We start from the raw sequence: 22,895 nt of genomic DNA, 5'->3' as shown, positions 1-22,895 counted from the left end.
ATTGATGTACACAAATGCTCATGTACCCTTTACAGCTCATTTTATGTATGTTATTACCAAAGAAGAAAAAAATGCCAGTCAGTCACTCAATAGTGTCTGACAGTTAAGTCTAGCAAGTAAACTGGTTTACTTGCATAATTTGAATATTAGGACACTGCTAACGTTTAAATTTCACAGATAGGATCTAGATGACATATTCATATTTCCTGCAAAGTTCTACATAATTTGAGGTTGGCTGCAAAAGGGGCATAGTACCTTTAAAATGGGAAAATACAATTGATTAGTATTTGGTAAACGTACAGTTTGTGTTCCTCACTCGACCCAAGCTCTATTATCGTGTACATGTATTTTTTTCCTACTCTGTATTTATGTAATTTATATATTGTAAATGACTTTTGTATTGTTTTTTTTTTATTTCACTGAAAACTTGAATGGTGTGTGTGTATTGTGTGTTATTGGGTTTTTACAGACGTGTATCAATCAGATATGATTATTTACGTCTGGGGACCGACTTTTAACGTCACCATCCGAAAGACGTGACTCAGTTTCGAACCTGCGTCCTCGGCTGAATCAGTTTGTAACTTCCACTGTTAGCTGGATTACAGGCGCACGCCACAACGCCTAGTGTACATATTTTTTTTAATTGAGTGAAACAAATAAATTTGAATTACATGTATTTAATATTGCACAGTACAGGCCCTGCATTTATGAAAATACAATTTACTTCTGTCTCATTTTTTTCTCCTATTAGATTTATGGCAATCATTAAACAAACTCCTCACACCATCACTTGGGTAAATATACATGGTATATATCATTTATTGCAGTACTGACATTCAACATCCAATATGATATACATCCAACGATAAACATTCTGCTCAAGTTTCCAAATCATATGTATGTATATAAAGTACCAAAGAGTGATGTCACACTGGCCCAGGTGTCACGTTTGCTGGTTCCAAACAATTCTGTGCTAAACACAATGGTGTGGTGATCACACCAGCCCCAACACTGAATTTTCCCTGCTCCAGTCCGTTGCTTGAATGATTTCAAGGTGAACCTCATGCACCAGGCTATCGTTTAGAACCAGTCACCTTGATGGCGAGCGAATGTGACATTAGCACTGTGGTACTCTATTGATTATAAATGAATTTATATGTTGGTGATTTGGTAATAAATTTACCTCCAACTTAAACATTCTGTAATCTCACATTGGGATTATATCAATATAGCATTCATTTTGATAAATTTCTATGAACCATATCATTTTTAACATCTATATGTACATACTTTTATAAGACTAACATACAATACTTTTGAACATGTATCTCTTGGAAATACACGTTTGTATGATAAGATACATATGAAGAGTAATTACAATGTATTAGAGCTACATTCACAAGACTTCCATCAAAATATTCTTCATCACTGAGCATCAGCATCTATTTAATATAACCATTAATTAATCTAAACTATTTTATCTAGAGTTATAACAAGCTGGCGGACAAAAAAAATTGCAATATTTTCACATTTTAATAAAAGGCAGATGAAATATGAATCTTGATTGCCAGTGTGCAGAGAAATTCAAATGGCTGTGCTTTTGATTGTACCGTTTACTTCAGAACAATACCATGTGCTTTTTGAAAGCATGCTTACAAACATGTATTTCAAAGGCATGCACAATACATATTTTCACATTCTAACACTTTTCAATATTTGTTTGCGAATGCAAGAATTTTGTTAAGTTGTTTACTTTCAATATCAATCATAAAATTCTTTTCAAGAATGTGTTGTTTGGTGGAAATGCAGTATTGCCATGTACTGTAATTCAATTTTTAAAGACCCTTCTATACATCCTCACTATCCATTAGAAAGAGCATGGGCTCAGTCACAAATCAAAATATGACATGAATTGCATAAATGTCTTTCTTTGTACAATTTTGCATTTTCTAAATTCATTAGGGAGAATGTCATGGACGTAGACATTACCTTACTTACTGGTTCACCCGTCTTCAAAAGTTAAGGGGAAAATATGGTACTTAAATTCATTGCATGAGTGCAATAGTAATCATGCAATAAAAGAGTAGAGACTAAAAAAATAACCCCTTTGCTCAAAGCACCACTTTTTGATAAACCCAAGTACTTCTGATTAATTACCAAACATGCAGAGAAAAGATTGCCATTAGAATTAAGCCTACATTACATGCACATGCATGCATAGTAGAAGAGAGGGTTGTACATAGCTTCTAGCTAAAAAAGGAAATAAAAGTCTAAAGCAAACTTCTGCTAACGACATGTACGTATTTTTAATTGGCGTTGTTTTACTGATTGTCCTTGGAATGTTTGGTATGTGGAATTTAATCACAGACAACATGAAACATTCAATGTTATCAACAACAAAAAGACAAGTTAACTTTCTAATAATATATTGAATATCTAATGTGTTTACTAAAGAAGGGAACGCCTCCTTTATATTCTAGTTTGAAAGATCATATTCTTACACAATGCTAGTAAAATACTTTACGGCAATAATATAATTTATTTTTGTATGTACCTCCATTTCTGTCAAAGTTTTTAACTCTTCCCTGTGTGATTCCAGCAGATCTATAACCCTATACTAACCAATACAAATATTTCAACATATAACATATATCTTTAATATCTATGATGCATATGATGCCCAGCGTGAACACAAGTATGAATTAAATTGTCTCGGTAGCACAAAGTTGCACAAAATAAATACTGTAATCACAAATAATTGTTCACTGTGGATTCCTTTCTAGAGTATCAACATTCAAATAAGACAATTCTTACAATACATTTACAGGGAGACTATGTCCAATGTTACATGCATAACGGGAAAGGCAGGATTTAATAATGAGTTGGTTTATGTTCTTATCAAGGGAACTGCTAGTTAAGAATATGCTGAAATACATAAAGACCGATTCAATGTTTCAACATTGTTTTCATTTCTTTTGTTCATTAACATCATACTACTTCCATACACACATTACAACACTTCAACAGATTCCTCAATTTACTTAATTTGACTGTCATGATGTTATGAAATTACTTCTTATCCACTATTCATTGTATGTTTCTAGGGCTGATGTACTTCTAATTTCATTTAAAACCAGAACTCTCTTCTCAAAACCAGAAATCTCTTCACAATTTGTGTAACAACGTTTAATATAGGGGCAACTGGAATATTCTGGGGGGGGGGGGGGGGGGGGACATATGAAAATGTCCTATCATCTATACATGTAAAAGCTGAATTACAACATAAGAAATGAGATGGTGTGGATAAAAGAAGGAAGAAAGGATATTAAACTACCAAGAAACATGATTACAAATCCCATTAATAACAACACATATTTATTGCCCGAAAAGAAAAAGAAAATGAAATACTTTAATATAGCGGTTTAACTAACGAAGAAACAAGAGAGCGATGATAAAGGTTATAGGTTAACGTCTTGAGTCTCGAGGATAGTACTCTGCTAGGACGTTCTGAGGAATCCTCTTCAACATCTCCTTGGGGAAGATACGTAGGAGCTGCCAGCCGATGTCCAGAGACTCAAACACGGAACGGTTCTCGTAATTACCTGTGGGGTAAAATGGGGTAAAATGGGAGTAGAAATATTCAAGTGATAGTGCTTGTGATAGAGTGACAAAGAAATAAACACATGCACTCAAAATTCAGAATACAGCCTCATTATGTGAATTGTGTAGGCTAATAAAACAAACATTAACTTCTAAGTATTTTGCCCAATTTCGCAATCCTCGACTCTATATGAGAGGGAGAAAATTCTCAGAAAAAGTATTTTATCAGTGCTTTTTTTTCTTAAATAAGCAAGACCTGAAACAAAACCAAAAAAAAATGTTAAAATAAAGAGATTCTCAAACACTGATAAACTATTGCAAGTTCTTCATATTGGAGGGCTTGTTCATTCTCAACAATAAAGGAGTATTGAATAAATTTCCTTCTGTTATCATCCCAACCGAATATCCCGCAAAAAATAAAGTAATCACCAAATTGCTTTAGATTTGTTAACAAAAAGCTTAGATGTCTGCAGACCTGCCAACCTCTGGAGTTCAAAATCTGTATTCTTTAATCTCAAAAGTTGTATTTTACTGACAAAAGTTGTATTCTTTAAAATAAACACGGACTGTTACTAGGATCAATGCCTCTTGCAGTTCATTGAACACTTCCTGTATGTAGGAACAAATTGCCGATGTAAGATGCTTGTCAGATACTTTACAGGACAGAATGTGCATTTTGCCATTGAAAATGGAACAAACACACAAAAATCGTATGTTATTGAGGAAAATCGTACTGTCGTATTTGCTTCTAAAAATAATACGAAATACAACTAAATCGTACTGGTTCGCAGGTCTGTGTCTGTCAAGACCTTCTATCGTCTATTTTTCCTCGAGGCAAGACAAGGATCCATTTTTATTTAGTTATTTATTTATTATTTATTCAGCACTTTCAAGAAATACAACAATGAAACAATAAAATCAAGGTGATTACAAAATTAGAATGAAAAAAATTATACAAATACAAATTTGTCTAGCAATATTCTGAGTGCAAAAGATCGGGAAGAGGAGAGCAAACTTAATCGCCGTAACCGTTAAGGTCCCTCCGCCGAATCCATGAAACTTACCCTGAGTGATGAAGTTCTTCTCAAATTTGCCCAGGAACTCCAGGTAGAGGAGATCATCAGGAGAGAGAGCTTCCTCTCCCACCACAGCCTTCATGGCCTGGACGTCTTTACCGATAGCATAGTTGGCATACTGGTGGGGAAGGGAGACAGAGGGTGTTGGAATTTTACAGCAACTTTACTGTGACATACTGTTATAACGGTCATGACTAACAAATATCATGGCGGCTCAGTTACATAATATAGTATATCCATGCAGTAGCTGTGCCATATAAATGCACATATTAGTATAGCTACTGCTACTAATACATATCACATCCTTTTCTCTTACATTGCTAATATCAATGAGGTCTTTTTCTTCCACCGAATCAATCCATACAAAGTCTACTTTATCTGCATATCCAGAATAAAGACTATTTCTTCTAGTTTAAATATCGATTCCAAATCTTGTGTACTGCTGCAAAGATGTTACCTGACTCAATTTTATATAAAAGTATCATAAATCAGTCTTAGTTCTTCATTTTCAATGCTTTTTTTCATGCATCAAAAATGTTTCATGGAATAGACATCACCAATGTTCACACTGTTTACACTTTCATTCTAGTCTGACCATAACAGTTTACACCCTATTGTTAAGTATGTACTGAACCACAGAAAATGTCATGTTTGATCTCATTAAAGGTTCGTTCAGATATGACGCAGTCTCTGATTTCTCTGCTTTCATCCAATTGAACTAACTACAAGGGTTTGATTTGCCATTTAATAAGCAACTATGTCCAACTCACCAGTTGGTTTGATACATCTGCATGATCTTTCCTTGTCATATCTTCTCCAATAGCAGACTTCATAAGACGAGATAGTGAGGGCAGCACATTAATGGGTGGATAAATCTTGAAAGGAAAAGAGAGTAATCCACTTGTATATCAAAGGATAATACTATTTAATATTTGTGATCACTGAATTAGTTAATTTGTTTATTAATCTACCTTTCTGTACAAAAGATATTCCTGAAAGTTTAAAGGGAAATAATGTTGTTTAATTCATTAGAATACACAAGAGAGATTATTACAAATTTGAGAGGGAGACAGAGAGAGAGAGAAGTTGTTGATGGAGTATATTACCCGTCTATAAAAAGGATCAATCCTTTACTGATTAGAAATCTGGCTAAAGTGGTGTTGAGGCAGCAGACAGCAAGAAACTGTGTGAATAATCACTTGGCTTGTGAAAGTCCACAGGAGTGGACAAAAGCTTGCCTACTAAATGTTAAGGTTAGTAGAAGCTTAAATTGCATGTTATGATTACCCTAACCCATACCTGCCAACATTTGAAAATAAGAATTAGGAATTTTTAGCACGGTATGCCGGCAATACGCGGTAAATCTGTACTGAAAAGCGAATACAAATTCGCTGCTTGATCATGCAGCCATTCAACACAAACAATATATGAACTCTCAAATCCTGGCACATGTTAAAACAAGCTTAATTTCGCTTTAGCACCTTTAAAAAAAAATATTTAAAAAATCGTTTAAAAAAAAACAAATGAAATTTTGAAAAAACTGAATATTCCGGATTTTCAGGTCCTAGAAATCTAGAAAACAGAATATTCCGGATTATTTGTAAGGGTTGGCAGGTATGAACATGTTATGAATACCTTGACCAATGAAAGTTTTCTGTATCATACCTGTCTACTGTCTAGCTGTCTGTCAACATAGATCTGTCCCTCTGTGATGTATCCTGTCAGATCAGGAATTGGATGGGTGATATCTGAAAAGGAATAGAAAAGTTTTTGTTTTTTTAATGCATCCTCGGTTTATTTCATTATCAACAGAAACATATTAAGTGAACAATTAAATCATTCATATCTTTAAAAAACTTTTGTAATTTTTTGAAAGATGTGCAAATTTGTCTCAATTTATTTTCCTTCAGAATGTGGTATATTAAAATTTACTTCTAAAAATATTCAATATTCAACAAAAGCCCTAATTCATCCTTATTTCTCTAAATTCATTCCTCTATCTCATCCATTCCTTCGCTAGTTTCAATCTCTTTTTTTTCTCTCTATATATCTCTCTCTCTCTCTGATCAATCAAACTTTCTCTTTCTCTTTCTCCTTGTCTTTCTTTCTATTTTCTTTCTATGTTTGATCACCATCTTTCCTTATTACTTTCCCTCTGTAAAGCATCATTGGATACTAAACTGGATATGATGAAGATCATGAGACAGTATTTACCATCGTTAGGCATAGTCAGGATGGGGATCTGAGTGATGGATCCATTGCGACCTTCGACACGACCTGCCCTCTCGTAGATGGTTGCCAAATCAGTGTACATGTAACCGGGGAAACCACGACGACCAGGAACTTCTTCACGAGCAGCGGACACCTAGAGTCAAATCAATGAAGAGTACTATATATTCACCAAAGTCTTAGTTTTAATGTTCATTGTATATTTACGGCAGCATCTGTCTTGATATAAGTAAGCTTTATTTAACTGATCGAGCTTCATGAAAACGGTCATTTAGAATTCAGAAATTATTGCAAGTTTAAGAAACACATAACTTTTGTCATTACAGAAGAAGACAAAACCATAGATTTCTTCTGGTTACCTCAGTTTAGTTGAGCAAGACTAAGACAATAGTAAGTGCTCCATAAAAATTTAAAAAATTAAAAAGGGTCAAGCTCATGCCATCACTGAAGATAAAACACTACATACCTTAGCCCTCGCTAACACGAAAAGCAAACAGTTGAAATGTCTTGAAGAAATAGTGAAAATACAACCAGTACTACAACAAATTACAGGTGGGTAAATTATCATCGCAAAAGCTTTTATATGAACTACCGTTTGTCATTTTCAACACATTTAATCTTATTTGAAATAATGCTCAAATACATACTATTTATATTGTTTGAAGTTTTCTAGTAAATACAAAATACGAATACAGAGTTTTTAATGTGACACTGGAATAATCATTGCAATGTGTTTATACATGTTTGGCATTCAAATTGTATCCTAGGTAATTTGCTTGATTCACTAATTTAATAAGTAAAGAACAATGCTTACTTCTCTCAAGGCTTCTGCATAGGAGCTCATGTCAGTCAGGATAACAAGGACGTGCTTCTCACACTGGTAGGCCAAGAACTCTGCCGCAGTCAGTGCAAGACGGGGTGTGATGATACGCTCGATCCTACAAGGAAATACATCAAACTTGGTCAGCAATCAATTACACAAATTATAGCAATTCTTCAGATACAGCATCAGTAATGGACATCTAGCCTGATATATGTTTCCTCTGCATTATACTCTCTTGAAAAGTCTAGCTGAATACATATGCACAATTCAAACAAATATGGGGCATGCTATTTGAATTTAATGAATCCTTCATATGCTGTATATAAAAATATGTTTATTGGAAACATCCAAAGTGAGGAGGGTAAAATAGGCTTCAAATTGTAAGATATTCATATTCAACCCATATTTAAAATGGGATGTTTGAGCTACATGTATCTACCTACACACGTGTGTTAAAAAAATTAAAATAAAGTAGCGATTAGTAACTTTAAGTTTTAGTCAGAAAAAGTTAGAGAAAACTCACGTGGGATCATTGGCCAAGTTCAAGAAAAGACACACATTGTCCATAGAACCATTCTCTTCAAAGTCTTGCTTGAAGAACCTAGCAGCTTCCATGTTCACCTATACAAAAATTGAAGGAAATCATTAATACATACATCTTCTATGTTTTTCGTTCTTTTCTGGTTTATGTCTGCAATGAGTATTGACAGGAACAACATGTGAAGATTAAGAATGACCCCACTATACTCCAAAATAGCTCCCTCTCATAGAGATTCTATGTGGGAGGAACTATTTGGAGCAACATGATTTAACCTATGACCCCGCTTGTGTGCACGTAGATGCACCTGTCGAAACTATCTCTTCCAATACGCTACGGCCTGTATCAAGCTCTACACTGCATTGGTTACATGATGATATTATAAAGAGTCAAAGAATCAAAATAACAGAGAAGTAATCTACTTACACCCATAGCAGCAAAGATGATAGCAAAGTTATCTTCATGTCCATCTAAGACACCCTTGTCTGGGAGTTTGACCAGACCAGCTTGACGACAGATCTGGGCAGCAATCTGGTTTGAGAGAGCAATGTGAAAGCACAAAGGGTGAAGACATTGGACGAAAGTAGTATGGCAATAATAACAATATAGCCTCATTCAGATATGCCGGGGCAAAACCTGGGTGATTCTTTTATGATGAGGTAAAGTGTAATACGTAATACGGCGAGTTATTACTCATATCTGAACAAGCCTTAATACTGAATTCTTGTATAATGCTCATGTTTGTCCTGTGCTCAATGATCCTTGGGCTCCAGTATTACAGTTGAAAGATTTACTATGTTAGAAGCTACAGTGTCAAAGAATGCAAAAATAAAATCTTCAAAATATACTGGTTCCAAGTTGGTCAAGAGTAAGCTTCGCACCATTGGCAAGACAAGAAAAACCTTTGTGAAATTTCATAACAGTTATAATGATTGAAATATTTACAACTTACAGGTAAATGGCAATTGCCATTGTTATACCTTTTATACAGAAGTACATGTTCCCTCACAATAAATGAGAAAACAAAATTACAAAATGAAACTTCTTCTCCTCAATCAAAACTTAACAAATCTTTGATGTGCCTTTCATTTACTCAGTTATGCTCACAAACTGACAACTATTTAAAGTGTTATGAAAAACAAAAATAGACAATTTATATGCAAACTATAACCTTTTTAAATTCCATTTAAAGCTTATCTGTACTAGTTTGGCATGGATGGATTAGACCTCCCTGCATGGTCACTGACAGGTGGTTATCTCATCAAATCAGCTCTCGATTAACATAAGAAAAAGGGGATCATGGGGGACCAACAGGCACCGATTAGGCATTGTTTGCTATATAGAGGGCACAAGTGGCTACAAGTAGTGCAGTGGGGCTTTAAATGTCATTTAAAACGTACTTCATTATGAGGGAGACCAGCAGCAGAGAAGATGGGGATCTTCTGTCCTCTAGCGATGCTGTTCATCACATCAATAGCTGAGATACCGGTCTGAATCATCTCCTCAGGGTAGATACGAGACTGTGGGTTGATGGGTTGACCTGCATACAATATACACCAAGAACAAACATATTGACCAATCTCCAAAACCAGAGACAGGGTGCCAAATAAAACAGTGGGGCCTTATTATAAAAATTGTTGTAACAAACTTTTGTTATAACAAGGTAACAATTCTCCATATTCTCATCATTATTTATTTAAATCAGCATTTTAAATCTTAGGTGCTTCTCTTGATTTTTTCGTGTTTTTGTTCTATTTATTACATCACTTCACCAAACACCTTCAACTTTACATTACAAAAAAAAAAAAAATACCAAAAAATGTAAAAAACAAAATAAAAACATGCATAGCCAGGATTAACTTAATTTGAGGGAACAGATGGGTATTGGGTAAGTTCTCAGGGCCCAGTAGTTTTAAAAGCAATTTTTCTTACCTTGGATATCCAAGAAGTCTTCTGCTAGGACAGCTGGCCCTTTGTCAATGGCTTTACCTGAACCATTAAATACTCTTCCTGTTGGACAAGACAAAGAGAGGAAATATGGGAGTAGTATTACCCTTAAGTAGAGAAGGCAAAAATAATTTCTATCACTCCTACTTTAAATGCGAGGCTGTGACGCGCTCTCACATGCAAAAGACAAAAAAAGTCTTGCACTCAGACAAAGATTAAACATGCCCCCAGGTCAAGAATATTCCTACAGTTGTAGCTCTAATATTCATAATATCCCTCACTGACCACCAGCATTTAATTTAAGTATATGTAGAAGTGATTACAATTGGAAATACAACTTTTATCAATAGTGATGGCAATAGAACATTACTTCTTCAAGAGTCTTTTAATTTGTATCTTTTTAGTAAAGTCAGCCATCTATAACAGTATTGAAATATGGTAAGTACATTAAAATTTTGAATGTTGTTTCCCATAAGCACATTTTGAGTAATTTTAGACAAGTCTTGTACTCTTGTCACATAATCTTTCGGTAAATGATGTGTGTATACTATTCATAAATCATTGTTCATTATAGAAGACATAACTTTTCAATAAATCATTTTTTAACCCTTAAACAAATAGGATAGAAAGTTATCAGTATTAAGATACATCTTGAAGCTTCTTAATCCCAATCAAAGAACAAGATATTTACCTAACATGTCTTCTGAGACAGGCATTCTCAAGATATCTCCAGTGAATTCACATGTTGTATTCTTAGCATCAATACCTGATGTACCCTCGAATACCTGGTGGAACAATCACATAAACAAAAACATGTAAATGATAATAATGATGATGATGGTGATGGTGATGATGGCTTCTTGTCTCTGATCATGATGGGCGCTCGTGGAACTTGCTCTACACTGTCACAAATTTATTTTTCTTGGTCAGCGTTTCAAAATCAGATATTTTTTGTTGGTCTTTGTTGGCATTAGTATTATTCTTGAGAGGATGTCGTAGCTAAAAACAGGAATGTCTTGAGGAATGATATGAACATTAACATAGACTCTACGCTCCTGATAAATAGTGGAAGGTCATTCACAGTTTAGCTTAACCAACAATATCAACAGAGGAATACATGTACATGTACAATGCTTTTACCCTTTATCTCAATATCTGAAATATACTAGAAAATCCAACAATTAAGTGCAACAATGTGCAAAAACAACAATGATAGAAGAAGAATAATGCCTCAATCTCTCAAATACATGAGGAAATCAAATATTGAAATCATAACACACAGAATCAACTTCAACAAGCTTAATGTTTCTCTTTAGCCTATGACTCATTTATTAAATGATGTAGCTTCTCTATAAACTTACAGCAAGATGATGGTGAAATATTAACCCTTGACCTTTCATGAACCACTTACCTGTACTACTGCTGTTGTTCCGCTGACCTCCAGCACCTGACCACTCCTTTTTGACCCATCGTTGAGGGTCAGTGTGACGATCTCAGCAAACTTGGGGAACTGCAACAAAAGAACGGAAATGTTTCGATCATTTATATCGGAATCATTAAGTTTCACCCTTAAACAATAAAAACAACCATTGATAACAAGACTGAATTGGAATCCTGGAAATAAAAGGTGGAAATAACATCCTCTTTGTTCTTTACATGCAATCTTGTTGTTTGGACAAATAAATATGTTCTAAAAACATTCAGCCATCATGAAAAAAGATATTTTCATTAAATCCTTACACACTGTATATCGATTAGACAACATCATAAAATTTGACTATTATAAGAATTAACTAGCATCTTTTCAATCTTTCTCTTACAAATGTCACTATTGTACTAAATACCCCTTCAGAAGAAGAGTTACATTAGACCAATATCCTGATAATTCAATTCAATTCAATTCAATTCGATTCAATTCATATTTATTTCATTTCCGACAGAAAGATAAACAAAGGTATTACATTTTTTCATACAAAATTTATTTTTCTTGGTAACTATACAAATAATGATATACATACCTTCACATTGTCCAGGATAACCAGAGGTCCATTGACTCCGCATACTGTCCTGTATGCTAATATGATATAGATAGAAAGGGAGATAGAAAGAGAGAGAAAACAAACAATTACAGAACATGATATCAAATTTCACACTCTACTGTAGGTTGTATTGTGAACATGTCTGCTTTTATGCACATAAGGCAAAGAAATGGATTAAGTCTCTGATACAAGTCCTTCACTTGTGTACAATTTGTTTTCAGCAGTGTCTTAAAGGTATTAATACTCAAGAGGAAAATTTATAGATTTTGAAGACCATTTCTCTCAGAAGTTACAAGTCTCGAGAGGAAGTACAAAATTATTGAAATATCACTCATATAGACAAAAGTTAACCTAACACCAATAAAAGCAACAAAATAGTAATAATTCAGAAGTAAAAAAATAAAAATGAAAAAGAAGAAGAACTTAAAAAAAATAAGAATTAAAAGAGAGAGAAGAAGAAAAAGAAAAAATAGAAGAAGAAGGAGAAGATTAGGAAGAACAAAAACAAAACAAAAATCATCAGAATTACATACTAGTCTAAAAATATACCAGAATTTTTTTCTACAAAATAAAGTGCAAATGCCTTGCATAGTGCACTAGTTGCACTGTTAATCAATAAATAACATACATAGGAAATCAGGAATAACCCTACATGTATTTCAAATTTTCAATTCCATAATGACTATTGTAATTAGATTTGTGCTGTTTATTAATCAACATGGATAATGTATGACTGAGAATGAGATTGAGAGTCAATTCTAGAGTAGAGGCAGGAAGCGTAGGATGTTACTGCATGCTTCTGATCTGACTACCCCAATCTCACTTCCTTTCATCAGATGTTCACTCAACTACCTGCACTTTTAACAAGTATCCTTGTATCATGTAATACAAATTGAAATGTGCTGCAGAAATTCATTGATGGGTACTTGTTTTTATGTATTCTTTGAATTTTACAGGGCAAATGCAACCTCATTAAATATCAGATTTATTTAGTGTAACAAAATAATATTCAGCCTCCCTATACCTTAGATATTTTTTCAACTACCTACATGTATTTTCAATGTTTCATCAAATGATCATCTGAAGTGTAACATCAGCTGGAAAATAAGTGTCATGCTTTTCAAACTTATATTTTGAACAAGATTTTGTTTAACATGAATTAAGATACCAAATTGAATACAAAAGAAGAAGAAGAAACATTCTTATATCTACCGTTTGAAATTCCTCCAATACTTTTCTTATTTTCTATTTAATACAATATAAATTACATGTACATGTGCTATATAAAATGTTCTCTTTGTCACAAACACAAGTATCAAATTATACAGTCACAAATTTGACAGGTATTGAAACTTGGAAGCTTGTAAAAAAAAAACTGCTCAATATACATTGCCTACTTCGAACAATTCTATCATACCCATTTTCTTCCTCCACCCCCCCCCCCCAAGGAATTTACATGTTTTGTTATTTTCTTTAGTAGGCCTAATGTTTAATCTTTTTGGTAATTTAAGTAATTTTTATTTGGTAAGTTATCTTAGTAATATTTGATCTTCTTGGTAATTTAAGTAATGTTAATTTGTTAAGTTATGTTAGAAATATGTTGTTTTCTTGGTAATTTAAGTAATGTCAATTCCATTAGTAATATTGATTTGTGTACAGCGCTTTGAAACTTTTATTTCACAAGCGCCATATAATTTTTTGTATTATTATCATTACTATTTGTACTACATGACTAAGGTATGATGAAAGCTGATCAGAACTATGACAGCACATCAGTATTCTAAGAGTTAATTTAAAGGGGAAGTTCCCCTGATATCATACAATCTATAAAGTTATGAAGAAAACCTTTAAAATAAATGTAAGTTATCTTATGGGGTGAGTGGCTCCTATATACTTCATTTTTATTGGGAATTAGCCAAAGTATCCCTTATTTTCACTGTCAACAAAAAAATGGATTATTATATAATCAAAGTTTTCAGGGTTACACCATGTATCTCTCTCAAAGAATTCTTGAAAAAATGATTTAACCCTGTAACTTTACCTACAATGCAGTAGCTCCGCCATGAGAAGTATTGCCGATACGTCACTCAAAAAAAAAATGAATACTCTTCAAAAGAAACTCTGCATATCTGACGTCGTGATCATGCATTATTATTATCAGCACAACTTGCCAAGAATCAAGATGTAGATCTATCAATTTTATTTTTGTTTAAGCGACAGAGAGAGAAAACTCTAGAAATCTATTTTAAGTAATAAGCAATAGATTTAGCTAAAAGGTACAGTTGTACGGAGCCCCGGAAGTGACATGGAGAAATTTTTTTTTTCTCGTTTTCCTGAGATAAATTCTCGTTTTCCTGAGATAATTCCCGTTTTCCTGAGATAAATTCTCGTTTTCCTGAGATAAATTCTCGTTTTCCTGAGATAATATTTCGTTTTCCTGAGATAAATTCTCGTTTTCCTGAGATAATTTTTCGTTTTCCTGAGATAATTCCCGTTTTCCTGAGATAAATTCTCGTTTTCCTGAGATAAATTCTCGTTTTCCTGAGATAATTTTTCGTTTTCCTGAGATAAATTCTCGTCACTACGGTTTTCCTGAGATAATATTTCGTTTTCCTGAGATAATTCCCGTTTTCCTGAGATAAATTCTCGTTTTCCTGAGATAATTTTTCGTTTTCCTGAGATAAATTCTCGTTTTCCTGAGATAATATTTCGTTTTCCTGAGATAATTCCCGTTTTCCTGAGATAAATTCTCGTTTTCCTGAGATAATATTTCGTTTTCCTGAGATAAATTCTTGTTTTCCTGAGATAATTTTTCGTTTTCCTGAGATAATTCCCGTTTTCCTGAGATAAATTCTCGTTTTCCTGAGATAAATTCTCGTTTTCCTGAGATAATATTTCGTTTTCCTGAGATAAATTCTCGTTTTCCTGAGATAAATTCTCGTTTTCCTGAGATAATTTTTCGTTTTCCTGAGATAATTCCCGTTTTCCTGAGATAAATTCTTGTTTTCCTGAGATAAATTCTCGTTTTCCTGAGATAATTTTTTCGTTTTCCTGAGATAAATTCTCGTTTTCCTGAGATAAATTCTCGTTTTCCTGAGATAATATTTCGTTTTCCTGAGATAAATTCTCGTTTTCCTGAGATAAATTCTCGTTTTCCTGAGATAATTTTTCGTTTTCCTGAGATAATTCCCGACCAATACATGTTGCATAACTTTCGAAACCCCAGACATCGTTTGTTATAATGATCACAGATTTCCCGATTTTCTTGATCGATTTTAATTTGTTTAAAACTTGAACATTTCATAGCTTTCTTATTTCATATCCGATTTTCCTCAAACTTTTATTAATCACTTTGTCTTATTTGTCTCCTTTTATTAAAATATAGATATTCTTAGGTTGGCCTTCCCCTTTAAGGCCATTTTGGAATTGATAATTATCTTCATAAATATATCGAATTTCGACAATTGAATGTTGAGACCTACAAGGTGATGTGAATAACTGAATACCAGGCGCGGATCCAGGGGGGGGGCCGAGCGGGCCTTGGCCCCCCCCCCCCCCCCCCCCGCAAAAAAAAAAAAAAGAGAGAGAAGAAAGGAAAAGAAGGGAAAGAGAAAGAAGAGAGAAAGGGAAAGAAAGAAGAGGAAGAAGAAAAGAAAAGGGGGAAGAAGGAGATTGGGGAAGGCGAAAGGGCCTTGCCTCCCAGGCTGTTGACCCCCCCAATCAAAAAAATAAGAAAGAAGGAAGGAAAGGGAAAGAAAAAAGGAAAAGAGGAGATACTGGCGTACTGATAGGGGGGGGGGCTTGGGGGAAATCAAATTCAAACGTGGTTTATTTCTAATTCCACAACGGTGGATTACAAATAATGCTGAAATGACATAATTTCCGAGATTTTTCCTCACTTTTTAGTTGATTCCTACTTGTCAGGGCCCGAGGTACGGCGGGGATCGGGAGCCCCGAGCCCCCCCCCCCCCCCTACTTTTTTGAAAAAGTATATTAAAGAGAAATAAAATAGAATGAGAGCAAGAAAGAAAGAATAGTTAACTGCCAGTGTTGAAAAATAATGAGGCATCAAAATATGCTCATCTGACCGTGATTAATGCCTAAAACCCCTAAGCTTCCAGGGGCTCTGCCCCAGGGATTTCACCTAGGGCCCTACGGCGGGCCCTTAGATGCTCATCTGACGGTAATTTAACGCCTAAAACCCCTGATATTTTGGGGCTCCGCCCCCTGGACCCCACGCCAAATAGTGACGTGCCAGTCTCACAAAATAATAAGGTATACAAAAAAATGCTCATCTGACCTTAATTAAACGCCTAAAACCCCTGAGCTTCCGGGGCCGGCTCCGCCGCCTCGACCCCCCCCCCCCCCCCCAGGGGCCCTAAGACGGCCCCTGATTCAGACAAGGATTAAGAGTATAGAGAACGATACAACGCATCGTCTTTTTTCTCTAATAATATATTGAAACGTCAAAGCTTCGCGCAGGAGGGGAGGGGGGGGGGACTGAATTCAGACAAGGATTAAGAATCGAGAACGGTACAACGAATCGTCTTCTTTCTCTCATAATCTTATGAAACGTAAAAGCTTCCGCGCGGGAGGGGGGAACCTGAATTCAGACGAGGATTCAGAGGCGAGAACGGTAATACGAATCTTTAATGATTTAATGAAAGGTAAAAGCTTCCGCGCTTCGCGCGGGATGGAGGGGGAACTAAATTCCGATGAGGATTAAGAATCGAGAACGGTACAACGAATCGTCTTCTTTCTCTCATAATCTTATGAAACGTCAAAGCTTCCGCGCTTCGCGCGGGAGGGGGGAACCTGAATTCAGACGAGCATTCAGAGGCGAGAACGGTAATACGAATCTTTAATGAAACGTAAAAGCGTCCGCGCTTCGCGGGAGGAGGGGGTTGGGGGAGAATCTAAATTCAGACGAGGATTAAGAGTCGAGAACTCGACAACGAATCGTCTTCTTTCTCTAATAATTTAATAAATCGTAAAAGCTTCCGCGCTTCGCACGGGAGGGGGGAACCTAAATTCAGACGAGGATAAAGAGTCGAGAACTCGACAACGAATCGTCTTTTTTCTCTAATAATTTAATGAAACGTCAAAGCTTCCCGCGTTTCGCGGAGGAGGGAGGGGGAAAATCGCCCCTCCCTGCACCGACCCCCCCCCCCCCCCCCCCGCATTACGTCACTGTTGGTCACCATTACGTACCAATATTTGGCTCGCAAAATTTCACATTTGGGCCCCCCCCCTAAGAAATCCTGGATCCGCGCCTGCTGAATACCCCCCTAAAACTGGATTTAGGCCCTAGGCTGACGGCCGTCGGCCTCGTGGGCTGTCCCCTATTGTAATCGGGCAGTCTGTTAATAAAGTGTTCTTGAATCAAGATAGATTTATCATCCAAATTGGTATTGTACCTAAATTTGTACGAGTAAGACTAGTGTCTTTTATTTGTTAATTGCGCTCTTCGCTCGCTCGCAATTTACAGTAAATATATATGACATCGTACTCAGGGGGGGGGGGGGGCATTCAGATGCCAAAACGTTATAAAATTAGAAGAAAATTGTATTTTTTCAATTCATTTTAACTGTTCATTTTACAACGGAAATTATCTCAGGAAAACGAAATATTATCTCAGGAAAACGAGAATTTATCTCAGGAAAACGAAATATTATCTCAGGAAAACGAGAATTTATCTCAGGAAAACGTAATATTATCTCAGGAAAACGAGAATTTATCTCAGGAAAACGAAATATTATCTCAGGAAAACGAGAATTTATCTCAGGAAAACGGGAATTATCTCAGGAAAACGAAATATTATCTCAGGAAAACGAGAATTTATCTCAGGAAAACGAAAAATTATCTCAGGAAAACGAGAATTTATCTCAGGAAAACGGGAATTGTCTCAGGAAAACGGGAATTATCTCAGGAAAACGAGAATTTATCTCAGGAAAACGGGAATTATCTCAGGAAAACGAAATATTATCTCAGGAAAACGAGAATTTATCTCAGGAAAACGAAAAATTATCTCAGGAAAACGAGAATTTATCTCAGGAAAACGGGAATTATCTCAGGAAAACGAAATATTATCTCAGGAAAACCGTAGTGACGAGAATTTATCTCAGGAAAACGAAAAATTATCTCAGGAAAACGAGAATTTATCTCAGGAAAACGAGAATTTATCTCAGGAAAACGAGAATTTATCTCAGGAAAACGGGAATTATCTCAGGAAAACGAAAAATTATCTCAGGAAAACGAGAATTTATCTCAGGAAACCGAAAAATTATCTCAGGAAAACGAGAATTTATCTCAGGAAAACGAAAAATTATCTCAGGAAAACGAGAATTTATCTCAGGAAAACGAGAAAAAAAAATTTCTCCATGTCACTTCCGGGGCTCCGTACAGTTGAGACAAAAATCTGAAAATAATTTTTCTGAACTTTAGTTAATTCTTAGAGTTAGATCGACATGGTACACACATGCCTGGGTACACACAGTTAACAATTAAATTTCATAGGTTTTTCAGTATGTAAAACAAACCGACTTGTCCTAATTTATGTTTTTCAAAATATGACATATTAAAATTAAAGCTTACAATCTAAAAGTGTTCCACAAAGACTATAAATTCAACCAGTCCACCTTCCATTGCACTCTTGAGTTACAAAAGACACAAAGTCAAAGCAAAGGACATCAAATTTACAAAAGGAATTTTTTGAAATGACTGTATTTACTTAAATGACTAACCACACAAAGAATGATGAAATAATAATCAAGATGATTAAACTAATGAGCAATGTAAAAGAGAAATTGTAGTAAGTCTACCCTTGGCATTGGCAATTTGTGTGATGGATGCCGGGTCTATTGCCCACATGCACAAGATCATGCACTGAGCTAGCTGAGCCGAGCCGAGTGAGCTCTCCTCCGTATTATTGCCCCGCCTACACTTCGCGTGTACAAAGTACTAGCACTTCGATGACTATCAGCTGCTCACCAGGATTACTTGCAAATTCACACACAACTCAGTATATTTACTTACTTAATCTGGGTTGTGTGATATAATTCCTGGTCACAGCCAACGTATGTTCTTTAGCCGCTTCCATCTTTCCTCTCTGCATTCCATGAGCCATCTTAGCTCCCGAAAGAATACCAAATTTTCGTCGATTTTCCGAAGAGAAATTGTCCTTGTTTCGCTGGGTTCACCTTGTCGATTTGCTAGCTCACGTGATTTTCAATGCTGCCATCTACGTCAGCATTATGACGATTCGAGTATCAAAACACGTTAATCAACGGAGCGATATTCTTCTATATCAAAGAAAAAATATTAATAATAATAAAATAAAAGTAAAAAATGCCTTAAGATGTGAACTTTTAATTCTTCAGAATGATTCTTTCCACTGCATCTATCGGAGACTAATATAAAAGTGTATATTGCATGATTTGCCTTAAAAAAATCCACCCGACACTAAAAAGCACCCCCTTGGCTACGCCACAACATGGGCTCAAGACGGCTACGGATATATAGGGATGTTAGTCATCGGGGCCTATTTCCAATTTAATCTTTAAAGATCAAGAAATTTGGCTCCCCCACGATAAACAAAAAAATGTCATCACAATTCAATTATTGTCCCCAGCTGAGCTCCCGGCCGTGATCATGTTTTCAAGTTCAATTTTGATAGACATAAATTTCCAATAAAAATGTACAAATTAAGTATATTCTTTTGATACAAACATACATGTGCATTCATAAATTAAAAAAATTATTAGAGGAAACACTTCTAAATGATAAGCCTGAGACAAGGGTGCCATCAAACTTTAAATATATATAATAATTTCAATTAAAAAAACAGCAAAATAAAATAAATAAAAATAAAAAGTCCTTAAAGGCCCACTGCACTACTTGTAGCTACTTGCGCCCTCTATATAACAAACAATGCCTAATCGGTGACCATTGGTCCCCCATAATCCTCTTTTTCTTATGTTAACTGAGAGCAGAGTTGATGAGATAACCACCTGTCCAGTGACCTTACAGGGCAGTCTAATCCCTCCTGTAAACTACGGCAGATAAGCTTTAATTGTAAAATTGCCCCTTCTCTTTGTGCACAGTTTAGTAGCAAAGATTGTTTAGTTTGTAAGTAGATCTAGATCTGTTTCATATAGGCTACCTTTATCGAATTGCATCTTTAACATTGCCGAACGTCTAGAGGAGAATGCACGGAGGCATCTTATTGCATGCGAACCCCCCACCCCCCTCCGCCCAGATTGCAGTTATTAAATGGGGGAAATGTTGTACGCAGGGTACATCAGTTGAAAGATGGACAAACCTATAGCTCTTTCATCTCAGCAGAGTCATTTCTTCTATAGCGTAGAAGAGGTACTAATGTCCTTTTGCAGATCTACATTTGCCGCTCACGACCCAGGTGAGCCTACCAGGCGGACACCTGGTGTACTGATGGAATTCAAATGTGGTTTATTTCTAATTCGATATCAGTGATTTACAAGTGTTGCTGAAAATAATGACATGCTTTTCCAGGTTTTTTCCTCACTTTTGCCCATTATGCCCAAGGCGGAACTCCCGAAGGGATGGAGGTGGGGTGGGCAATGTGCTCCAACTTTTCAATTACTCCCAAAAGCCCGCTTTTTACATAGGATAAGTTCCCCTTTTCTTTTGTAATAACTGTGATTTTCCTTTCTTTGCATCTCTGGTGAGTACGTCTTTTCCGGTGCGAGAAATTCCTCTTTTCACTTCTAATAATGTTGCCCTTTTTTTTTTTAAACTTTGACTCGTGCTCCTTTTCCTTCTTAATAAGTGTACTTTTTCCTACCTAATAAGAACCCCCTTCCCTTTCTCTCTTTACCTCTGATAGGTACCCCTTTTATTTCGATACGTGCTTTTCCTTTATAAGTACCATATTTCCTTCGGACAAGTGTCCCTTTCCTTTTTTTTTATTTTATATATGAGCCTCTCCTCTTTTTTTAAATTGCCCTTTTGAAATCTGATAAATGACCCCTATGAAAGTCTGATAGGTGCCCTTTCCCTCCAACAGATTTATCTTTTTCATCTCTGTTTAGTGTCCTATTTCAGGTGCAAGAAGTGCCATTTTCACCTCTGATAATTACCCTTTTTACTTTGACACGAGCACCTTTTCTTTCCTTTAATTGTCCATTTCCCTTTAGATAAGTGCCTTCTTTTCCTTTCTCCATAACATGCACCCCCAATTCAGGGCGACTTAGAGCACATTTTCTTAAATTTCCCTAGAGCTCGCTGGCTACGCTCGCTCGCATTTATAGATATTACAATTATGTCACCCATAAAAGAACTTTTCAGTCTTTCTTCATTAGTCACCAGGATTTGTTTTTTGTCTTTTTTTTAAGATGTAATTTTTCGAATTGCACGAGACCTCACAAATCTTAAAATTTTGTCTCGCTCGCTCGAAAATTAATATACAGACCATCACACCTAACTTGTACCTCGTAGAGAAAGAAACACATACTGATGTCATTTCTGGTACTGTAATCACAATCATGTAGGGGTATACCAATGCCTACAAGTGTTTTTTGTTTTGTTTTAATGTTTCCCTTTGTAGGTACCACTTTATTGTTGTCCCCCCCCCCTCGTACTTTGGAAGACCTTCCGCCGCCCCTGCTACTTGGTGGTGATGCGAATTTTGTTCCGACCCCCTCCCCCCCCCCCCCCCCCCCCCAGTACAAGCCAAGTACATCTATTTTCACAATGCGTCGATCCTCACACTAACTGTGCCCCCGGCAACACTTTTAGACCCCCTCAAAAGATAGACTCTGAAATGTGATGTCCCCCTTTTGCTAGTCAAAGTCAGGAGGAGACCAGAGGCCTACACATCGCAAAATATGCTATCCTTAATTCATTCAGACGGTTGAGAGTTAATTTCGAAAGCAATTTCTGACATTTGTGTTCGGACAGTTTTTTCCCCGAGTCAATAACAAGTTTACACCTAGAAAATTGTTAATTATTTTAAAAATCATCTATGAACAGTCAATAATTATATATCTTATGAAAGAGTGTTTTATCCCAAATCATTTGGTACATTTTTTTTTGTGGTATGTGTTCACGCTTGGATGAACAGGAGGCATTGTTTGCGAGAGTGCAAGAATCGACCTGCGCCAAGTAAAGCTGCTTTTGTGATGTCTGAATAAAACAATTGGGATTTGGGTATTAATTCGGTCTTTGCAGATCCAAATAACATCCCTAACAAAATTAATCATGCCACACATATCTATCGAATATCAAATATCAACCAGCATTTATGCGCGTGTGTGTGGGTGCGTGTGACAGTGACTTTGCCCTTTGCAAAATGCATATACAATGTATTTCATTTGATACATTCATTTCATTTAATTCTCTCACTCCGCAAATCCCGACATAATACATACTGTAGGCATCATGCACTTTGGAGCAAGTCGATTTTTGCACTCTTGCAAACAATGCCTCCTGTTCATTCAAGCGTGAACACATACCACACAAAAATGGTACCAAGTGATTTGGGATAAAACATTCTTTCATCAGATGTATAATAATTTACTGTTCATAGATGATTTTTAAAATACTTAGCAATTTTCTAGGTGTAAACTTTTTTTGACTCACACGGTATATCAGGACAGAAACGAAAG

General features: G+C 35.7%; 1 protein-coding gene across 1 annotated transcript; it reads right to left on the bottom strand.

The window, feature by feature from the left end:
• Window positions 1-790: 790 nt before the first annotated feature.
• LOC589417 (V-type proton ATPase subunit B) lies at window positions 791-19,467 on the bottom strand. Its single transcript, XM_030986181.1, has 14 exons — window positions 19,288-19,467; window positions 12,232-12,287; window positions 11,625-11,723; window positions 10,905-10,998; window positions 10,199-10,276; window positions 9,667-9,806; window positions 8,693-8,797; window positions 8,252-8,349; window positions 7,720-7,843; window positions 6,891-7,041; window positions 6,342-6,424; window positions 5,447-5,551; window positions 4,665-4,794; window positions 791-3,602 (listed from the first exon to the last, which is right to left on the bottom strand). The coding sequence occupies exons 1-14, from the start codon at window positions 19,376-19,378 to the stop codon at window positions 3,466-3,468; spliced, it is 1,491 nt and encodes a 496-aa protein (XP_030842041.1). The 5' UTR covers window positions 19,379-19,467; the 3' UTR covers window positions 791-3,465.
• Window positions 19,468-22,895: the final 3,428 nt, after the last annotated feature.

Source organism: Strongylocentrotus purpuratus, unplaced genomic scaffold (assembly GCF_000002235.5).
Source record: "Strongylocentrotus purpuratus isolate Spur 01 unplaced genomic scaffold, Spur_5.0 spur5_scaffold_15, whole genome shotgun sequence".
Lineage (NCBI taxonomy): Eukaryota > Metazoa > Echinodermata > Echinoidea > Camarodonta > Strongylocentrotidae > Strongylocentrotus > Strongylocentrotus purpuratus.
This window is presented reverse-complemented; position numbering and strand designations above follow the sequence as displayed.